The sequence below is a fragment of the Schistocerca americana genome, chromosome X (genome assembly GCF_021461395.2).
Source record: "Schistocerca americana isolate TAMUIC-IGC-003095 chromosome X, iqSchAmer2.1, whole genome shotgun sequence".
Taxonomy (NCBI): domain Eukaryota; kingdom Metazoa; phylum Arthropoda; class Insecta; order Orthoptera; family Acrididae; genus Schistocerca; species Schistocerca americana.
Genome location: NC_060130.1, coordinates 558,034,211 through 558,051,329, shown reverse-complemented (window position 1 = coordinate 558,051,329; position 17,119 = coordinate 558,034,211). Strand labels below are relative to the sequence as shown.

Here is a 17,119-nt window from a genome sequence, read left to right as displayed (position 1 = left end):
TTCTCACATCAAATCACAAAAACGTATCCTTTTGTGGAGACTGCACTAAGCAAGCTCATGATTCTGTCGCTATTACAGCACATTTTGATAACCACTCATCTACATTCAGTACAGATTCTGACCACCTGTTCCATTATTTCCTGCTTGGGTGGCCACAATGTTATGATACACACTCCTGACAGCAGTGTCCTCATGAATGAACATGCCGCTCAGAATGTTACAAGCTTGTTCACTTTGCCACTGTGTGTGGCAGCTGCACACTAACTTCTGCACTGTGACATGGGCATAAACAAGTTCACATTGTCTTGCCTCAATTAGATCCTTTTATGATTCAACTGCAGAAAATGTGGATCACACTCACCATTTTCCATTACCTGGTTACTCTTCAAGTGGATAAAGGACCTTCCACGTCTCTCATAAATGAAGACATCTATGCTCAGATTGAGTCTCCCAAATTGCTTCCAGCCCACCAGCATCTTATGAGTTACAGCCAACAGCACAGGTTCCTCTGCAGTCACTGCAAGATGAGAGCCTGCTACAAGAATGTTGACAGAAAATAACTATTACTTGTAGCCACTTCAGACAATGTTCAGAATGTTTTTGGTTCTGGTTCTTTTCACGCATGTGGCTTCCAACTTGACACTTCAGCTAACATGACTTCCCCTGTGACTCCATTCAACAATATTAAGAGGCTATGTGAAGAGTTTCATTTTTCTTCAGACCTGGACTTGGTTGTGCCACCAGTTACATGGTGTACATAGAATTTCAGACCCACCCAATTCTCACTGCATTTCACAATATGTCCATAACTCAGATGGACTATCTTGAAGTGTTAGCCATATTGATGCCTGTTCCTACAAATTTTCGGGCTACTCCTTTGGTGTTTCTTCACAAATCTGATGACAGACTTTATGTGTATGGGAATTTTAAAGTAATGGTCAATGCTCAATCAATTCTTGAGACACTGCAATTCTCATCATATAGAACGTGTATCAAAACAGTCAGGTGCAAATATTTTTTGAAAACTGATCCAGCAGAGGCATATGTACAGTTACCATTGAACAAGACTTCCCAATAGTTCATGATAATCAATGTTCCTTTAGCCTATATCACTACAATTGTTTCCCTTAGGTGTGACACTGCACTGAAGTCTTTCAGTATTATCCAGAACAGATTATCTGTGACATCCCATGATGCAGTAACTACCTGGATAACATCCTTGTCATAGGTGAAATGAAGGAAGCACATCTGTGCACTCTTCCTCCTTCTCTTCCAAACCTTTTTTAAGTTCTTCAGTTTTAGCCTACATTTCATAACTAACAGATTGTTGTCAAAATTTGCCTCTGCAACTGCACATGTTTTGCAGTTAAAAATGTAGTTTTCAGTCTCTGTGTCACCATCATGTGGTATGGTTCTATGGATGATTTACAATTGTATGACTGTGCAATATGTTGATGAAAACAATAACTGTATTGAAATTTCAAGAAAAATCAATGTTTTATCAATTCATTCCCCAAACATAGCATTATATTAGAAATACATAAAATAAGAGAAAGGCAACCTCTCACATAGAGCAGATCCATGTGTGGAGCACAGTAACACATAACAGAAAACAGCATTCACGCTACCTTTTGAGCACTACTCTTTTTCCAGCAATAGTACACACATTCATTACACACACAACCACACAGACAACCAAACACACATATTAACACTTTGCAAAATTTTCTTTGTCATTTTCCTGCACAAGTTGTAGAATACAACAAACCAACACGTAATTTGCGAGTCTCTGAGCACTCATGGACCCATGTGGTCACACAAAAACTGAATATATTAAAAACCAATGCCACTTGAAATGAGTGGACATGTACTACTATATTGATCCTTCTCTGTGTTAAATTAATGGCTTTCTGCAAATTAGTGTGAATAAAAAAATTATTTGAACACAAGATTGGAGTCTACTGAAACATGAAACACAGTTTCAGTTTCTGAACTGAAATTCTGATCTTAGCTTCTGTTTACAGTTTAGAAACTCCAGTGTAAGTATGGCAACTGAGAAATGTGGGCACCCAAAGTTGTTTATAAACTGAACACAAGACACAAATACCAAATTACTGATGTAAACACTGTTCAAAATTGTGTTTTACATATCTGGTATATATGCCATAAATTCCAGTCATGTATTTCAGGCCATCAACAATAAAAACAAAATAAAAGTAAATAAATAAATAGGCAGAGAGAGAACTGAAATGTTTATGACAACCATATAATAGCACCAAGTCCTTGCATCAATGTACAGTGTGCCCATAATTAAAGCTCCACTTTCAAAATGTTATAGAAAGAGAACCGCTGCTCTCCCTTAAAACCCACATCCTTTCGTCTTTCCCTCTCCTTTCCTCTTTCCTGATGAAGCAACTGTTGGTTGCAGAAGCTTGAATTTTGTGTGTGTATGTTTGTGTTTGTTTGTGTGTCTATCAACCTGCCAGCGCTTTCGTTTGGTAAGTCACATCATCTTTGTTGTAAGATGTAAATGGGGTCAGCTACAGATGGCAGATGACTTGCAGTACAACAGCTATGGTTTGAGCTGCACATTACAACACCCATACTGTTCAATGAACATGATTGCACAAGTTTGGTAGTCAACAGTTGTGGCACTGTTAGGTGCCTATCCACCACAGCAGGGTAGTAGCACATCAGACGTTAAAAATTGGTTTTTAATTGGGCTGAAGCCAGAAACCACATAAAAACACAAATGAAATTTGTTTCAAATTGTAGTGAGAGTGGCACAAGACAGTCCAATATGCTGCCCACTGTTTTCTGCCACAAGCTGAAATCAAGAAACAGCATCTTCTACAACAGATCAAAGTGTCTCAGATGTTACATTCAGAATGTGTTGCTGAGTGCATGCCTTCAATTCAGCAACATTCATAATTGGAGCACTAAACATAACATCTTTCAGATAACCCCACAGCCAGAGGTCACATGGATTAAGATCAGGTGATCTGGACAACCAGACTCTAAGGAAATGGTAGCTGATAATTTTAACATTTATGAAATGACCCTGCAGCAGCCACTTCATTGACCATGCAGTTTGCAAGGTCCACCATCTCAGACAAAAATGGTACTTCCCACACATCCACACTGCTGGAGGGCTGGGATGACATTGGCATGCAGAAGACTCTCACAGCATTTACCAGTAACAGTACAGGTAACAGGACCTGCAGTACTCATCTCATCCAAAAAATATGACCCAATGATAAATGATGCCGTCAACCCTCTCCACATAGTCACCTTTGAAGAATGAAGCGGTACCAAATGATGTGCATGTGGATTTTCCATTGCCCATATTCTGTGTATTGACATCTCCTTTGAGATGGAAATGGGCACTATCTGTCCACAGAACGTTCAGTGACCATTCATTGTCCACTACCATGTGGGCAAGAAATTACAGTGCACACATTTATCTTGCTGGCAGGCCAGCAGGAAGTAACTTCTAAACAGGGCTGGAAAGTAGTATAGGTCACACCAATATTCAAGAAAGGAAATTGGAGTAACCCATTGAAATACAGACCCATATCACTGACCTCGATTTGCAGTAGGATCCTGGAGCATATACTGTACTCGAACATTATGAACCACCTTGAAGAAAATGGCTTATTGGTACATAGCCAACACTGATTCAGAAAATATCATTCTTGTGCAACACAGCTAGCTCTTTATTCCCATGAAGTAATGAGTGCTGTCGACAAGGGATCTCAGATCGATTCCATATTCCCAGATTTCCAGAAGGCTTTTGATACTGTTCCTCACAAGCGACTATTAATCAAACTGCATGCATATGGAGTATCATCTCAGTTGTGTGACTGGATCTGTGATGTCCTCTCAGAAAGGTCACAGTTTGTAGTGATAGATGGTAAATCATCGAGTAGAACAGATGTGATATCTGGCATTCTGTGAGGTAGTGTCATAGGCCCTCTGCTGTTCCTGATTTACATAAATGATCTAGGTGATAATCTGAGCAGCCCCCTTAGATTGTTTGCAGATGATGCAGAAACTTACCATCTAGTAAAATCATCAGATGATCAATTCCAATTAGCAAATGATCTAGAGAGAATTTGTGTATGGTGCGAAAAGTGGCAATTGGCACTAAACAAAGAAAAGTGCGGGGTCATCCATATGGGTACTAAAAGAAATCCGATAAATTTTGGGTATACAATAAATCACACAAATCTAAGGGCTGTCAATTCGACTACATACCTAAGAAATACAGTTACAAGCAACTTAAATTGGAAAGACCACATAGATAATATTGTGGGGAAGGCAAAACAAAGGATGAGCTTTGTTGGCAGAACACTAAGAAGATGCGACAAACCCACTAAAGAGACAGCCTACATTACACTTGTCTGTCCTCTGCTGGAATACTGCAGCATGATGTGGGATCCTTACAAGGTAGGATTGACAGAGGACATCGAAAAAATGCAAAGAAGGGCAGCCCATTTCGTCTTATCGCGCAATAGAGGTGAGAATGTCACTGATATGATAAGTGAGTTGGGGTGGCAGTCACTGAAACAAAGGGGGTTTTCGTTGCGGTGAGATCTATTTACGAAATTTCAATCACCAACTTTCTCTTTCGAATGTGAAAATATTTTGTTGACACCCACCTACATAGGGACAAATGATCATCATAATAAAATAAGAGAAATCAGAGCTTGAACGGAAAGATTTAGGTGTTCCTTTCCCCCATGCGCCATTCAAGAGTGGAATGGTACAGAAGTAGTATGAAAATGGTTCGATGAACCCTCTGCTAGGCACTCAAGTGTGAATTGCAGAGTAACCATGTAGATGTAGATGTAGACTTTTTATCGACAGCAATGCTGGATGTTTTTTCAGATTTTATGCATCGTGCTTTCAGGTATATGTCCAAAGTATGGGCAATTCCCCATGCACTGCACGTTTCCACACCACCACACTTGCAATGCTGGGGCCATATCTCTGACTGAATTCCTCCCTCTGCCACATAGCACTTCAAAAGAATTTGTCTTTTCAAATTTTGTAATCATTTTCTCCAGCTCATTAACAAACAATGGACCAAATCCTTTTTTCATACCTTCAATGTCCAGAATGTCTGCAGGACTACTGGCAAACAATCACTGTTCTTGTAAAAGAGCTTTACTAGCAGTGTGTGGTCCTTCATGGAGACAGTCATGTTGGGTGTCTTGAACGCAAACTGAAGAACAGCCAAGTGTCACATGTCTGCTAGTGTACACACTGATACTTGCAGTACTGTCTATTGGTCACATTTTCATTAATTTTTTTTATGTGATGCTTTCCTCTGCATCAATAATGTGCTGGTGCTGTTGAAATCTGACATCTTTCTGAGAAGTGTTTCTTTTTCTGCAGCTTTTTGAATATTGGTAACTTTTTTTTTTTTTTTTTTTTTTTTTTTTTGTTATGTGATGCTTTCCTTTGCATAAATAATGTGCTGTTCAAATCTGACATCTTTCTGAGAAGTGTTTCTTTTTCTGCAGCTTTTTGAAACTAGAACTTTAAATATGGACAACCTGTATTTGTCATCCATAGCTGTTATTCCACTGATCTGAATTATATTGTTCTTCATGAGGCAGTCTCCACTAACTGAAACTTATTCCAAAGGCTATCAGACTATTTCAGAGCAGTGTGACAACAACCATGGCTGAAGTGATTAAAAAAAACCATTTGCCACATGGCCTCACAAGGAATCCTTGAATTTGAGGTTGTAAGTTTAACCCATAGTAAGGTTCATTTGAAAGTGTTGTGTTAATAATTATGAAAGGAAAAATATTAGCTGCTAATGATTCACCATGTGCATCAAGAAGGCAACAGAAAACGAGTGTTCAGGATGAGCAAAGATCAAGCTTCTACATTATGTATGTATTATACTTCACAAAAGGCCCGCATCTCGTGGTCGTGCGGTAGCGTTCTCGCTTCCCACGCCCGGGTTCCCGGGTTCGATTCCCGGCGGGGCCAGGGATTTTCTCTGCCTCGTGATGGCTGAGTGTTGTGTGGTGTCCTTAGGTTAGTTAGGTTTAAGTAGTTCTAAGTTCTAGGGGACTGATGACCATAGATGTTAAGTCCCATAGTGCTCAGAGCCATACTTCACAAAATGGAGATTTTTGACACACAAGAAATGTTAATAACAAACCATTAACTTGCACCATCAACACCAAATGAAAACTGGTGCACCGCAGTCATCACAAAGGATTGCACCATCAAAATTGAAGGCAAACTCTTTGTGAGTTACAAACCATGCAGGATATTCAGCTAGGTATCCACTCTTAAGGAATGCATACAGAATCATATTGGTGTAATGGGGTGATGAGAACTGATGGAGTGTGATGGCATGCAACCAAATGCAAAACAGAGTGTCATGAAGCTTATCGTGTAACTGGCTATCCTTTAAGGTATAGCTGCAGATAGTGTGATAACATGTTTTATAGGCATGGAAAAAACAAACATCCAGAGACTGAACTTGTCCAGTGGTTCCAGATGGTGTGAATTGCAATGTCACACACATTTCAGTAGGGATAGTTTTCTCTCAGGGAGTATGATTTTCATATGCAGACCAGGAATCAAGCAGAATCAAGTTATTTTGACCAGCTATAGGTGAAAAGCAGTGCTTATACCATAGTTATAGTTCTTTATACCCATTTTCTCACTCTTGCTTGCTGTGATGTAAATATTCCTTACTGCCCTTGCACGACCATGCACACAAGAAAGAATCATAGGAGGCAGAGCGCCGCCAACTTCTCACAGCACAATAAATAACTTTCCAGCCAATTTACCAACCACATTAATAGTCAGCATAATTGTAAATGAATGCATGAAGGCACTGATGTTAGCTGATCTCGATACAACTCTTTGTACCTCTTATTTCCAGAGTTCCTTTCAATTCATTTCCTCTTCAAATCCTGACTTGGTTGGAGTTGAAAACAAATTCCTTACTGAATGATGGGATAAGTTTGTTTACCTCACCTACAAATTTTTGGGCTGATTCCACAATCTGATGTGCATTGTCAGATTGACGCTTTGTCTGAAATTTCATTCTCTAAGTGTTCCAACTCTGTAGCACTGTTTGAAGTCATGTTACCATCCACTGCTTTCCTAGAAATCACTCTAATCTATGCCATGTACAATATGATGTGTGTAACGTAGTAGGTCGCTATCATGCACATCCTGTAAATTGTATCAAGCATACTTGAAACTTGCAAATACCAGGTTTTGTAGCAAGTGTGCCTTGTTCTCTCTCTAATAGCCATAGTTTTTCTTATCCACTACATGATCATATTGCTGCAGACCTATTCAAAGTGTTTTTTACTATGCTGTGGATAAGCTTCCATGTACATAATTATGTTTAGAATCCTCTACTTGGGCAACAATTGTCTTATACTACATTTCACTGGAGATAGGATTTGTGGCTCCCTGTCCAACAAGGATGATGATCTACATGGCTCGACACCTGTTACAGTATTGCTTTCACTTGTTTAGCATGTATCGTCATAACTGTACTCCTCATGTACACTGTCCACACAGTCGAGCATATACAACACCACACATTCCACAGACTCATGTTGCAGAAACGCTAATATTTCATCTGACACATCTTGCTCACTCAGTGAAATTCCTTGAGTTCTTTTCTGATTAAATGTCAACTCTGGCAACTGTTGTTGTAGATATAATGTAATGTTTTCTTTGTATATTGTTGTTGTTGTCTGCTTTGTATCAATACCACTAGCACTGTAGTGTTGTTGTGGATAACTTATTGACTAAGCAGTTCAACTACTCTCTGCAGCCTCCTGCTGTGCTCACCACTGGATACCTCCAACCCCACTCACTGTTCCATTAGCAGCCAACATTATGGTTGCATGGTAAACAATGCATGGGGCACAAACATTATTGGCCTTTTGTGACCTCACACTCAAGGGGTTCATTGTCAGGCCACCATCAACACTTATATGTTAATTTGTGGGCTGGAACTGTACAAAATCATATAAAAAGGGAATTTATTTGATTCCATCCTGTTTGAGCAATTACCTGATGTTCAATTGTGATGTACTACCACAGGTTAGGTTAGGTTAGGTTATTAATATCTGTGAGGACTTGAACATAAGAGACTCATCATATAGATATTTGTTGTTGGAAACAGAGGTCCTGTCCAATGACCAGAGTGAATGCTGATCCTCACACACATGTATTTTTTCCATTGGGGATAAATGAAGCCATTGGTGCAGGAAACCCCAGTAGAAACTGAAGAGGATCTTGTTGGTAGGACTCTCGGTGCCTGTCTTGTTTTACAACACACAACACAGATATTTGAGACAGTGTAGAAAAATTTTATTTGCTTTTGTGATGCATCCATTGACATGTGGCCATTGCTTTGAACTGTTTCTATAAGCTTAAACTGTTAGTGTAGAGTGTGAGTTATTTATATCAATAAAAAAGTAAATACGACTTGCAACTATTACTTCCACATACCAAAATACTCTGTTTAGGATATTCTACCATGTGCATGTTATTGACATAAAGATTTGGGAAACCTGAAAATTCCCACACAATACATTTTATCTCCAGATGGATGGATAAATAATTGAAAAATAAATGACAAAAGTGTTCTGTTTTAACTCAGGCACATTGTACTGTTCATTGTATCACTCTATGTTTGCCCTGTTTCATTGATCCTATCACTCCAAATTTCTAAGTGTCTACATAACAAATCAAAAACTTACTCAAATATTTATATCCATGACAAATTGTATATACATAAAAGTGTTACCGTTCTGTAAGTATAATACACACATCAAAAAAAGTTTTGCATCACCTCGGTTCCGATAGTTCCGGAACCTGTACAGAAAATTGGAACAGAGATCAACATAAACATCATTTCCGCCCTTTTTATTGCTTATGAAAACCACACATTACATGTTGTACCGCCATACAGAGAGACCTTCAGAGGTGCTGGTCCAGAATGTTGTACACGGTGGTAACTCTAATACCCAGTAACACATCCTCTTGCATTGATGCTTACCTGTATTCGTCATGGCATACTATCCACAAGTTCATCAAGGCACTGTTGGTCCAGATTGTCCCACTCCTCAATGGCGATTCGGCATCGATCCCTCAGAGTGGTTGGTGGGTCATGTCATCCATAAACAGCCCTTCTCAATCCATCCTAGGTATGTTCGATAGGCTTCATGTCTGGAGAACATGCTGGCCACTCTAGTTGAATGATGTCACTATCCTGAATGAAGTCATTCACAAGATGTGCATGATGGGAGCATGAATTGTCATCCATGAAGATGAATGCCACTCCGATACGCTGCTGAGATGGTTGCACTATTGATCACAGGATGGCATTCATGTAACGTACAGCCATTACGGCGCCTTCCATGACCACTAGCGGCGTATGTCGGCCCCACATAATACCACACCAAAACAGCAGGGAACCTCCGCCTTGCTGCACTCACTGAACAGTGTGTCTGAGGCGTTCAGCCTGACCAGGTTGCCTCCAAACACGTCTCCAACAATTGTCTGGTTGAAGGCATATGCAACACTCAGCAGTGAAGAGAACGTGATGCCAATCCTGAGCAGTCCAATCAGCATGTTGTTGGGCCCATCTGTACTGCACTGCATGGTGTCCTGGTTGCAAAGATGGACCTCGCCGTGGATGTTGGGAATGAAGTTGCGCATCATGCAGCTTATTGTGCACAGTTTGAGTAGTAACACAATGTCCTGTGGCAGTGCAAAAAGCATTATTCAACATTATGGCATTACTGTCAGAGTTCCTCCGAGCCATAATCCATAGGTAGCGGTCATCTACTGCATCCCCTAGGCGGCCTGAGCGAGGCTGTCGTCAACAGTTCCTGTCTCTCTATATCTCCTCCATGTCCGAACGACATCGCTTTCGTTCACTCTGAGATGCCTGGACACTTCCCTTGTTGAGAGCCCTTCCTGGCACAAGGTAACAATGCAGACATGATCAAACCACGATACAGACTGTTGAGGCAAGGTTGAACTGCAGACAACACGGGTCATATACCTCTTTCCTGGTGGAACGACTGGAACTGATCGGCTCTCAGACCCCCTCTGTCTAATAGGCACTGCTCATGCATGGTTGTTTATGTCTTTGGGCATGTTTAGCGACATCTCTGAACAGAGAAAGTGACTGTATCTGTAATACAATATCCACAGTCAATGTCTATCTTCAGGAGTTCTAGGAACCAGGGCGATGCAAAACTTTTTTTGATGTGTATATAATTGAATGGAAATGTCCTGTTTCTCAAAGATATAAACTTAAGCTTTCATTACATGAGTCACATAAAACAGAAATCCTTTCCACTATGCATTATCGTTTTCCTGTCTTTCGTACTGTAAAATTCATTCACAAAATTTAGTCCATGCACTGCTTACCTGAAAGATTGTGAATCCAGCAAGGCTAACAAAAACACTTGTGTATGGCGTTCTCCAGTGATTAACAACTTCTTGCTCTTCAACTGATAGCCACTCTTTTGTCCAAGTAAAATTGGTGAATAAGCCTGCAACCTGTTTATTTATAAAGAAGATCCATTAGTTCATATTTTTAACCATAAAATGAATAACAAGAAAAAATATTTATGTTCATTGTGCCATTAACTATCATCATTTAATAAATGAACAATTCTAATGTTTTAGGCAATTGCAGCAAAAAGATGTCCTCTTTAACTGCATCCACTCATTCCAGTTTCTCTGAAAAACTGCTATACTCTTGCCCACTTAACCATCAAGAACACAAATGCCAAACACAGTGGTATGTTCACACATTCACCTCAGCATAGTTCACATTAAATAAAACTGCAATACTGTAAGGAAATTATTGCATTACTTTTCTATTTCTGCTCAGCACTGGTGCATATATGTATTTTATTTTACATCCATTGGATGTGATTTTGAAGCAAGAGTGAGGAGGAAACAAAAGAAGCTACAATAACCTTTCCCCCTCACTCACGAAAAGTCTGTTTAAGGGGATCATCAAGACTGAACGTTGGGTGAAATTCTATATGCTTTACTGGATAATTGATACAAATCAAATCTTAAATGTGTAAAGGAACTAAAAGCCAAGTGCTTAACATGCTCAAATATATGACCTCATACCCAAAAACAAACACACAGTGATCACAACAACAATGTTGAAATGTGTTTAAAGATTAGGCATTGTATTTCTTTCTGTGTCCTTTTACCTTGTATACTTCTGCTCCTAAGGCAAAGAGTGTTTCCAAATTTTAAAAAGCAGTTAGCCACTTTCCCCTTTATTGTTGGCTTGGCCTGGCCTAACTTTGTGCATATTATTTTAAACTATCCAAGACATCTCCTTGGTTGATTGAGTAAGACACTAGGAAATGTATATATGCCACTATGCTTAGATAGTTTCATTAGTAAATTGCTTTACAAATAATATCAATGACTTGGTACAGAGTCAAAGAGGTATGTGCAAGGCTCCTGCTAATAATTTTGTAACCCTGTAATCTTGATATCCAGTTAATTCAGCCATAGTGGTAAACTTTCTTCTTGTTTGAAACTGGTACATTATGACTCCCTTCTTGTTCTATATTTTCAGTTAGTTACCAACAGAAACAATTAAAACAGAACACAGAAGTTCCAGCTTTCAGAAAAATTAATTCTAACCTCAGGGAGAAAAGAGTATGGGAAGATTGAAAGAGTGGAGAAGACAAGTGTCTCATACCTTAGGCTATGAGTCTTATTCTCAAAACAGTTCTTCTTTCCCACATCTTTACCCCCCACCCCCCAATGAACAATGGACCTTGCTGCTGATGGGGAGGCTTCCATGACTAAGTCATACAGATAGCCATACTGTGGGTGCAACCACAATGGAGGGGTATCTGTTAAGAGGCCAGACTAATGTGTGGTTCTTGAAGAGGGGCAGCACCCTTTTCAGTACTTACAGGGACAACAGTCTGGTTGATTGACTGATGTGGCCTTGTAACATCAACCAAAACAGTCTTGCTGTGCTGGTACTCCCACCGGCTGAAAGCAAGGGTAAACCTGACACTACAACTTCTCATAGAAGATAGGCTAATGAAAGGCAAACCTACATGTTAATAGCATTTGTAGACTTAGAGAAAGCCTTTGACATGTTGACTGGAATACTCTCTTTCAAATTCTAAAGTTGGCAGCAGTAAAATACAAGGAGCAAAAGGCTATTTACAATCTGTACAGAAACCAGATGGCAGTTGTAAGAGTTGAGGTTCACAAAAGGGAAGCAGTGGTTGCGAAGGGATCAAGACAGGGTTGTAGCCTACCCCCATGTTATTCAATAGGTATATTAAGCAAGCAGTAAAGGAAATAAAAGAAAAATTTGGAGTAGGAATTAAAGTCCAGGAAGAAGAAACGAAAACTTTGAGGTTTGACGATGACATTGCAATTTTGTCAGAGACAGCAAAGGACTTGGAAAAGCAGTTGAACGGAATGGACAATATCTTGAAAGGAGGACATAAGATGCAGACAGCAAAGGACTTGGGAAAGCAGTTGAATGGAATGGACAATATCTTGAAAGGAGGACATAAGATGAACGTAGACAAAAGCAAAACGAGGATAATGGAACGTAGCCAAATTAAATCAGGTCATGCTGAGGGAATTATATTATGAAATGAGACACTTAAAGAAGTAAATGAGTTTTGTTATTTGGGAAGCAAAATAACTGATGATGGTCGAAGCAGGGAGGATATAAAATTTAGACTAGCAATGGCAAGAAAAGTGTTTCTAAAGAAGAGAAATTTGTTAGCATCAAGTGTATCTACATCTACATCTACACACATACTCCACAATCCACCATATGGTGCGTGGTGGAGGGTACCTCGTGCCACAACTAGCATCTTCTCTCCCTGTTCCACTCCCAAACAGAACGAGGGAAAAATGACTGCCTATATTCCTCTGTAAGATCCCTAATCTCTCTTATCTTATCTTTGTGGTCTTTCCGCAAAATATAAGTTGGTGGCAGTAAAATATTACTGCAGTGCATATTATTGTAAGCACAGGAGCCTAAATCTGTGAAACATATACAAGGTGTTCATTTTAACTTAAGACATTAAGTATAGATTTAAGTGTGAGGAAGTCCTTTCTGAAAGTATTTGTATGGAGTGTAGCCACATATGAAAGTGAAACATGGATGGTAAACTGTTTAAACAAGAAGAGAACAGAAGCTTTTGAAATGTGGTGCTATAGAAAAATACTGAAGATTAAATGGGTAGATGATACAACTAATGAGGAGGTACTGAATAGAATTGGGGAGAAGAGAAATTTGTGGCACAACCTAACCAAAAGAAGGCATTAGTTTGTAGGACACATTCTGAGGCATCAAGGGATCACCAATTTAGTACTGGAGGGAAGTGTGGGGGGTAAAAATTATAGAGACCAAGAGATGAATACAGTCAGCAGATTCAAAGGAATGTAGGTTGCAGTAGTTACTCAAATATGAAGAGGCTTGCACAGGATAGAGTAGCATGGAGAACTGCATCAAACCAGTCTTTGGACTGAAGACCACAACAGCAACACACCTCTTTTTCTTTACACAGAGTCACAGGTGCTATAAAACAAAAGTGGCCTCCATATTAAGTTCAGCAGTTTTCTTTCCTTTTGTTTAATGTTTCTGTTCTACATATGACAAAATATGTGGTAATTCATTTTTGATCAACCAGCAGTGCAAGCAAAGCATACCTTTCTAAATGAGATATTCTCATTACTATACCATCATTGATCCTGTTATAGTACTCATTTATAGCTGCCACTAGTTATCACAAGCACAGAAGCCTAAATCTGTGAAACTTATACAAGGTGTTCATTTTAACTTAAGACATTAAAATATCTTGAAAATTACACATCAGATCAAAAAAAGTTGTAATTTCTTTCAATTTGTTTGTTTTGGAGGGGAACAACCAAAGATATCCCATTCAACCCCCCCCCCCTTTCCCCTTGCATGGGTGTTGTGTCACTGGCTACTTTGAAATCTTCAATGGAAACCCCCATTTTTTAATTGGAGATTATAATTATACACCAAAACCTACATATGTTTTGCCTGAAGCATTTTCTCCATTTTGACACAGATGGTGCTGTAATTGGAGGAATAGAAATGGATACATAATCATAATTTATGACATACTACTCAATGGCCCTTGAATATCTATGGCACCTGAGACCCCACCTCTATGGTGCGAGGGTAGGACAGGCCAGTAATTCATACCTTCTAATTGGAAACCCCATTTGCAACATTGTATTCCTCCAACATATCGAACATGGGACTACGTGGCATGGTATACATAGGACAAAAGTATATCTCCAGGAATGTCAGCACAGGCATTCCTGATGTGGTCAACCATGTCTTCATGGTCTGTTGGCACTTGCTGGTACACCCTATCTCTTAAATATCTCCACAGAAGGAAATCAGGTGATGTCAAATCCAGCAACCTAGCAGGCCAGGTAATAGGGCTACCTCCTTCAATCCACTGACCAGTTTAAATACAATCTATATCTGGTCTGCTGAAACATGTCACTTCAAGGTCACTCCCCCAGTGCAATAAAGTTGGTAATGTAATTGACAAACAAGTGAGGAATGTGAGGCGCTGTGTCTTCTGAACCAATAACAGCACCGAACAAAAGTCGGTTCCGGCACTGGCACTACCATGTTGCTGGCTTCCGTGAAAACATTGTATATTAGTGCGCAAATGCCTGCTTCTCTGTTGTGTTACCGCCTCAACTACAGTTTTGTTTACTACACAATGTCACCAAAACAATGCCATTCACCAAGTGACAATCAGCTGAGCCAAGGAGTGCCATTAAATAGTCAGACTTTGTAATTGCTATGGAGGATGCATGAGTTTTACGAGCAAGAAAAGGGATTTGTTTTTGTTCATGGGCATGAATCGATTCCTGCTGATAAAGTTTTAGAGCATACCTTGAAAACTTTAGGACTCAGTCAAAGAACAGTTATAAGGAAAGGGGTGCTACTTCAAGACTTACAAGACACTGAAGTAAAAAGTGTCGAAGAAAGCCCCTGTGGGAGAAACAGTGTGTTTTTAAGTACTCCAGGAAAGAAAAAAATGCAGCCTTGTCTTGTTACAGATATTGATTCTTTCCAGCCTGATGCAATTTGTCAGCACATATATGGAGAATACCCCACAATAGTGAAGTCGCTAATTTCTTTAAAAGAAAGTGAACTTTTCTCAGGGGGGAAAATGTCACTCAAGATGGTATTAAAAAGTATGGGCTTCTGTTTTAAAAAGTCAGATGGGCAAAAACTATTACTTGAAAAAGTGCACATCATTGCAGCTCATACCATTTTCTTACACAAAGTTGTAGGAAAGGACATACATTCAGTCATATGGTTAGACAAAACCAGGGTCAATGCTGGAGAATCAGTTGAGAAATGCTGAACTGATGATACTCTGAACAGCAGCAGTCATCAGCCAACAGGAAGAGGATCGTGATTAATTGTGGCCCATGCAGGATCTTCAAACAGCTTTGTACCTGAAGGACTTTTAGTTTTTTGATTGAGAAAAACAAGTGACTATCATGAGGATATGATCCACCCATGGTTTCTACAGTGGTTTAAAAATTTGCTGCTCCAGTTTAGTGTTCTGACAGTGTTTGTGATCGACAATGCACCATACTATTCTGTGATTTTAGATAAAATTCCCACCAATAGTGACTGTAAAGAAACTATGGAGCAGTGGTTGCAGGCAAAAGACATTGCTGCGGACATGAGCATGACAAAGCTGTTGTTATACTCGTTCATAAAACAAAATAAGCCCATGATGCCTAAATATTTTGTAGATGAAACTGCAAGGAAACAGGGTCACTTGGTAATTAGGCTATCACCTTATCACTGCCATTTTAATCCAATTGAATTGGCTTGGAGTACTTCAGAAGTAACAACAAGACTTTTACTACAGAAGTGCAAAGACTGCTACATGAAGGTTTCGCTACTGTATACATTACCTCATGAAGGAAGAAAGTAGACCATGTTGCTAAACTCATAAGAGAAGCACAGACTATAGATGGAATTATAAATTAAAATGAACAATTAATAATTTCTTTAATGATGATGATGGAAATGGAAATTTGTGGTAAGGACTATGGGACCAAACTGCTGAGGTCATCGGTCCCTAGGCTTACTTAATCTAACTTAAACTAACTTACCCTAAGGACAACACACACACCCATGCCTGAGGGAGGGCTTGAACTTCTGACAGGAGAGCCATGCCAACCGTGACAAGATGCCTCAGACTGCATGGCGATGATGATGATGATGATGATGATGATGATGACGAAGACAATGGTTTTGTGCCAGTTCTGATGATAGTGAAGGAGAACTGGCTGGAACTGCGCCACTGACATTGTAAACTGGTGAGTGCAAATGTATACAGAATTAATTCTTTCTCTCTGCAATCGGGTAGGCTATGCATGTTTTGCTTTATTTCATTCTGTGAGTGGGAACAGCGTGTTCTTTGGTATGCTTAGGTTTACATTATTATATAATGTTTTACTTTCAGCTATTATGGTAACAATTTGGAATTACTTTTCATAGATATTGTAATTAACTTCGGGTGTTTTTATTTCCCGGTTTCATATACTATCAAATGCTTAGTCTCCAGCGTTGTTCTCTCCATTGTTAGAAAAATGTACTTTGTTGCACTTACATATGAGCATTGATTGTAGCTTACATTTACAAAACATACTTCAAAGTTGTGGGCTTCTGTGGTGGCAGCTATTGCAACCTCGCAATCGCAGTATAGCCAACTACATGCGAGCTGTCAAGTGACATGTTTCACCAGCCCGGGCATAATACCTCTTGTGCTTGAGTTGCATAATGCACTGGGTCCACATCTCATGGTCTAGAAGCTAGCATTGCTGTGTCTGGATCATGGAGTCCCAGGTGCAATTCCCAATTGGGTTGTGGATTTCCTCTGCCTGCGGACTGGGTGTTTGTGTTGTCATCATTATTTAATCATCATCATCATCATCATTCATAACAGTGGCTAGATTGGACTGTGTAAAAATTGGACCTTGTAACAACTGGAAATTTGTACAGGCACTG

At 39.5% G+C, this 17,119-nt stretch overlaps 1 protein-coding gene across 2 annotated transcripts in view; it reads right to left on the bottom strand.

The window, feature by feature from the left end:
- The window catches only part of LOC124554888 (chloride channel protein 2), a 532,144-nt gene that overhangs the window by 92,974 nt on the left and 422,051 nt on the right, over positions 1-17,119 (bottom strand). For both annotated transcript variants that reach the window (XM_047128564.1, XM_047128563.1), the window contains exon 10: positions 10,444-10,575. In XM_047128564.1, coding sequence (XP_046984520.1) covers positions 10,444-10,575 — 132 coding nt within the window. The remainder of the gene's footprint in view (positions 1-10,443; positions 10,576-17,119) is intronic.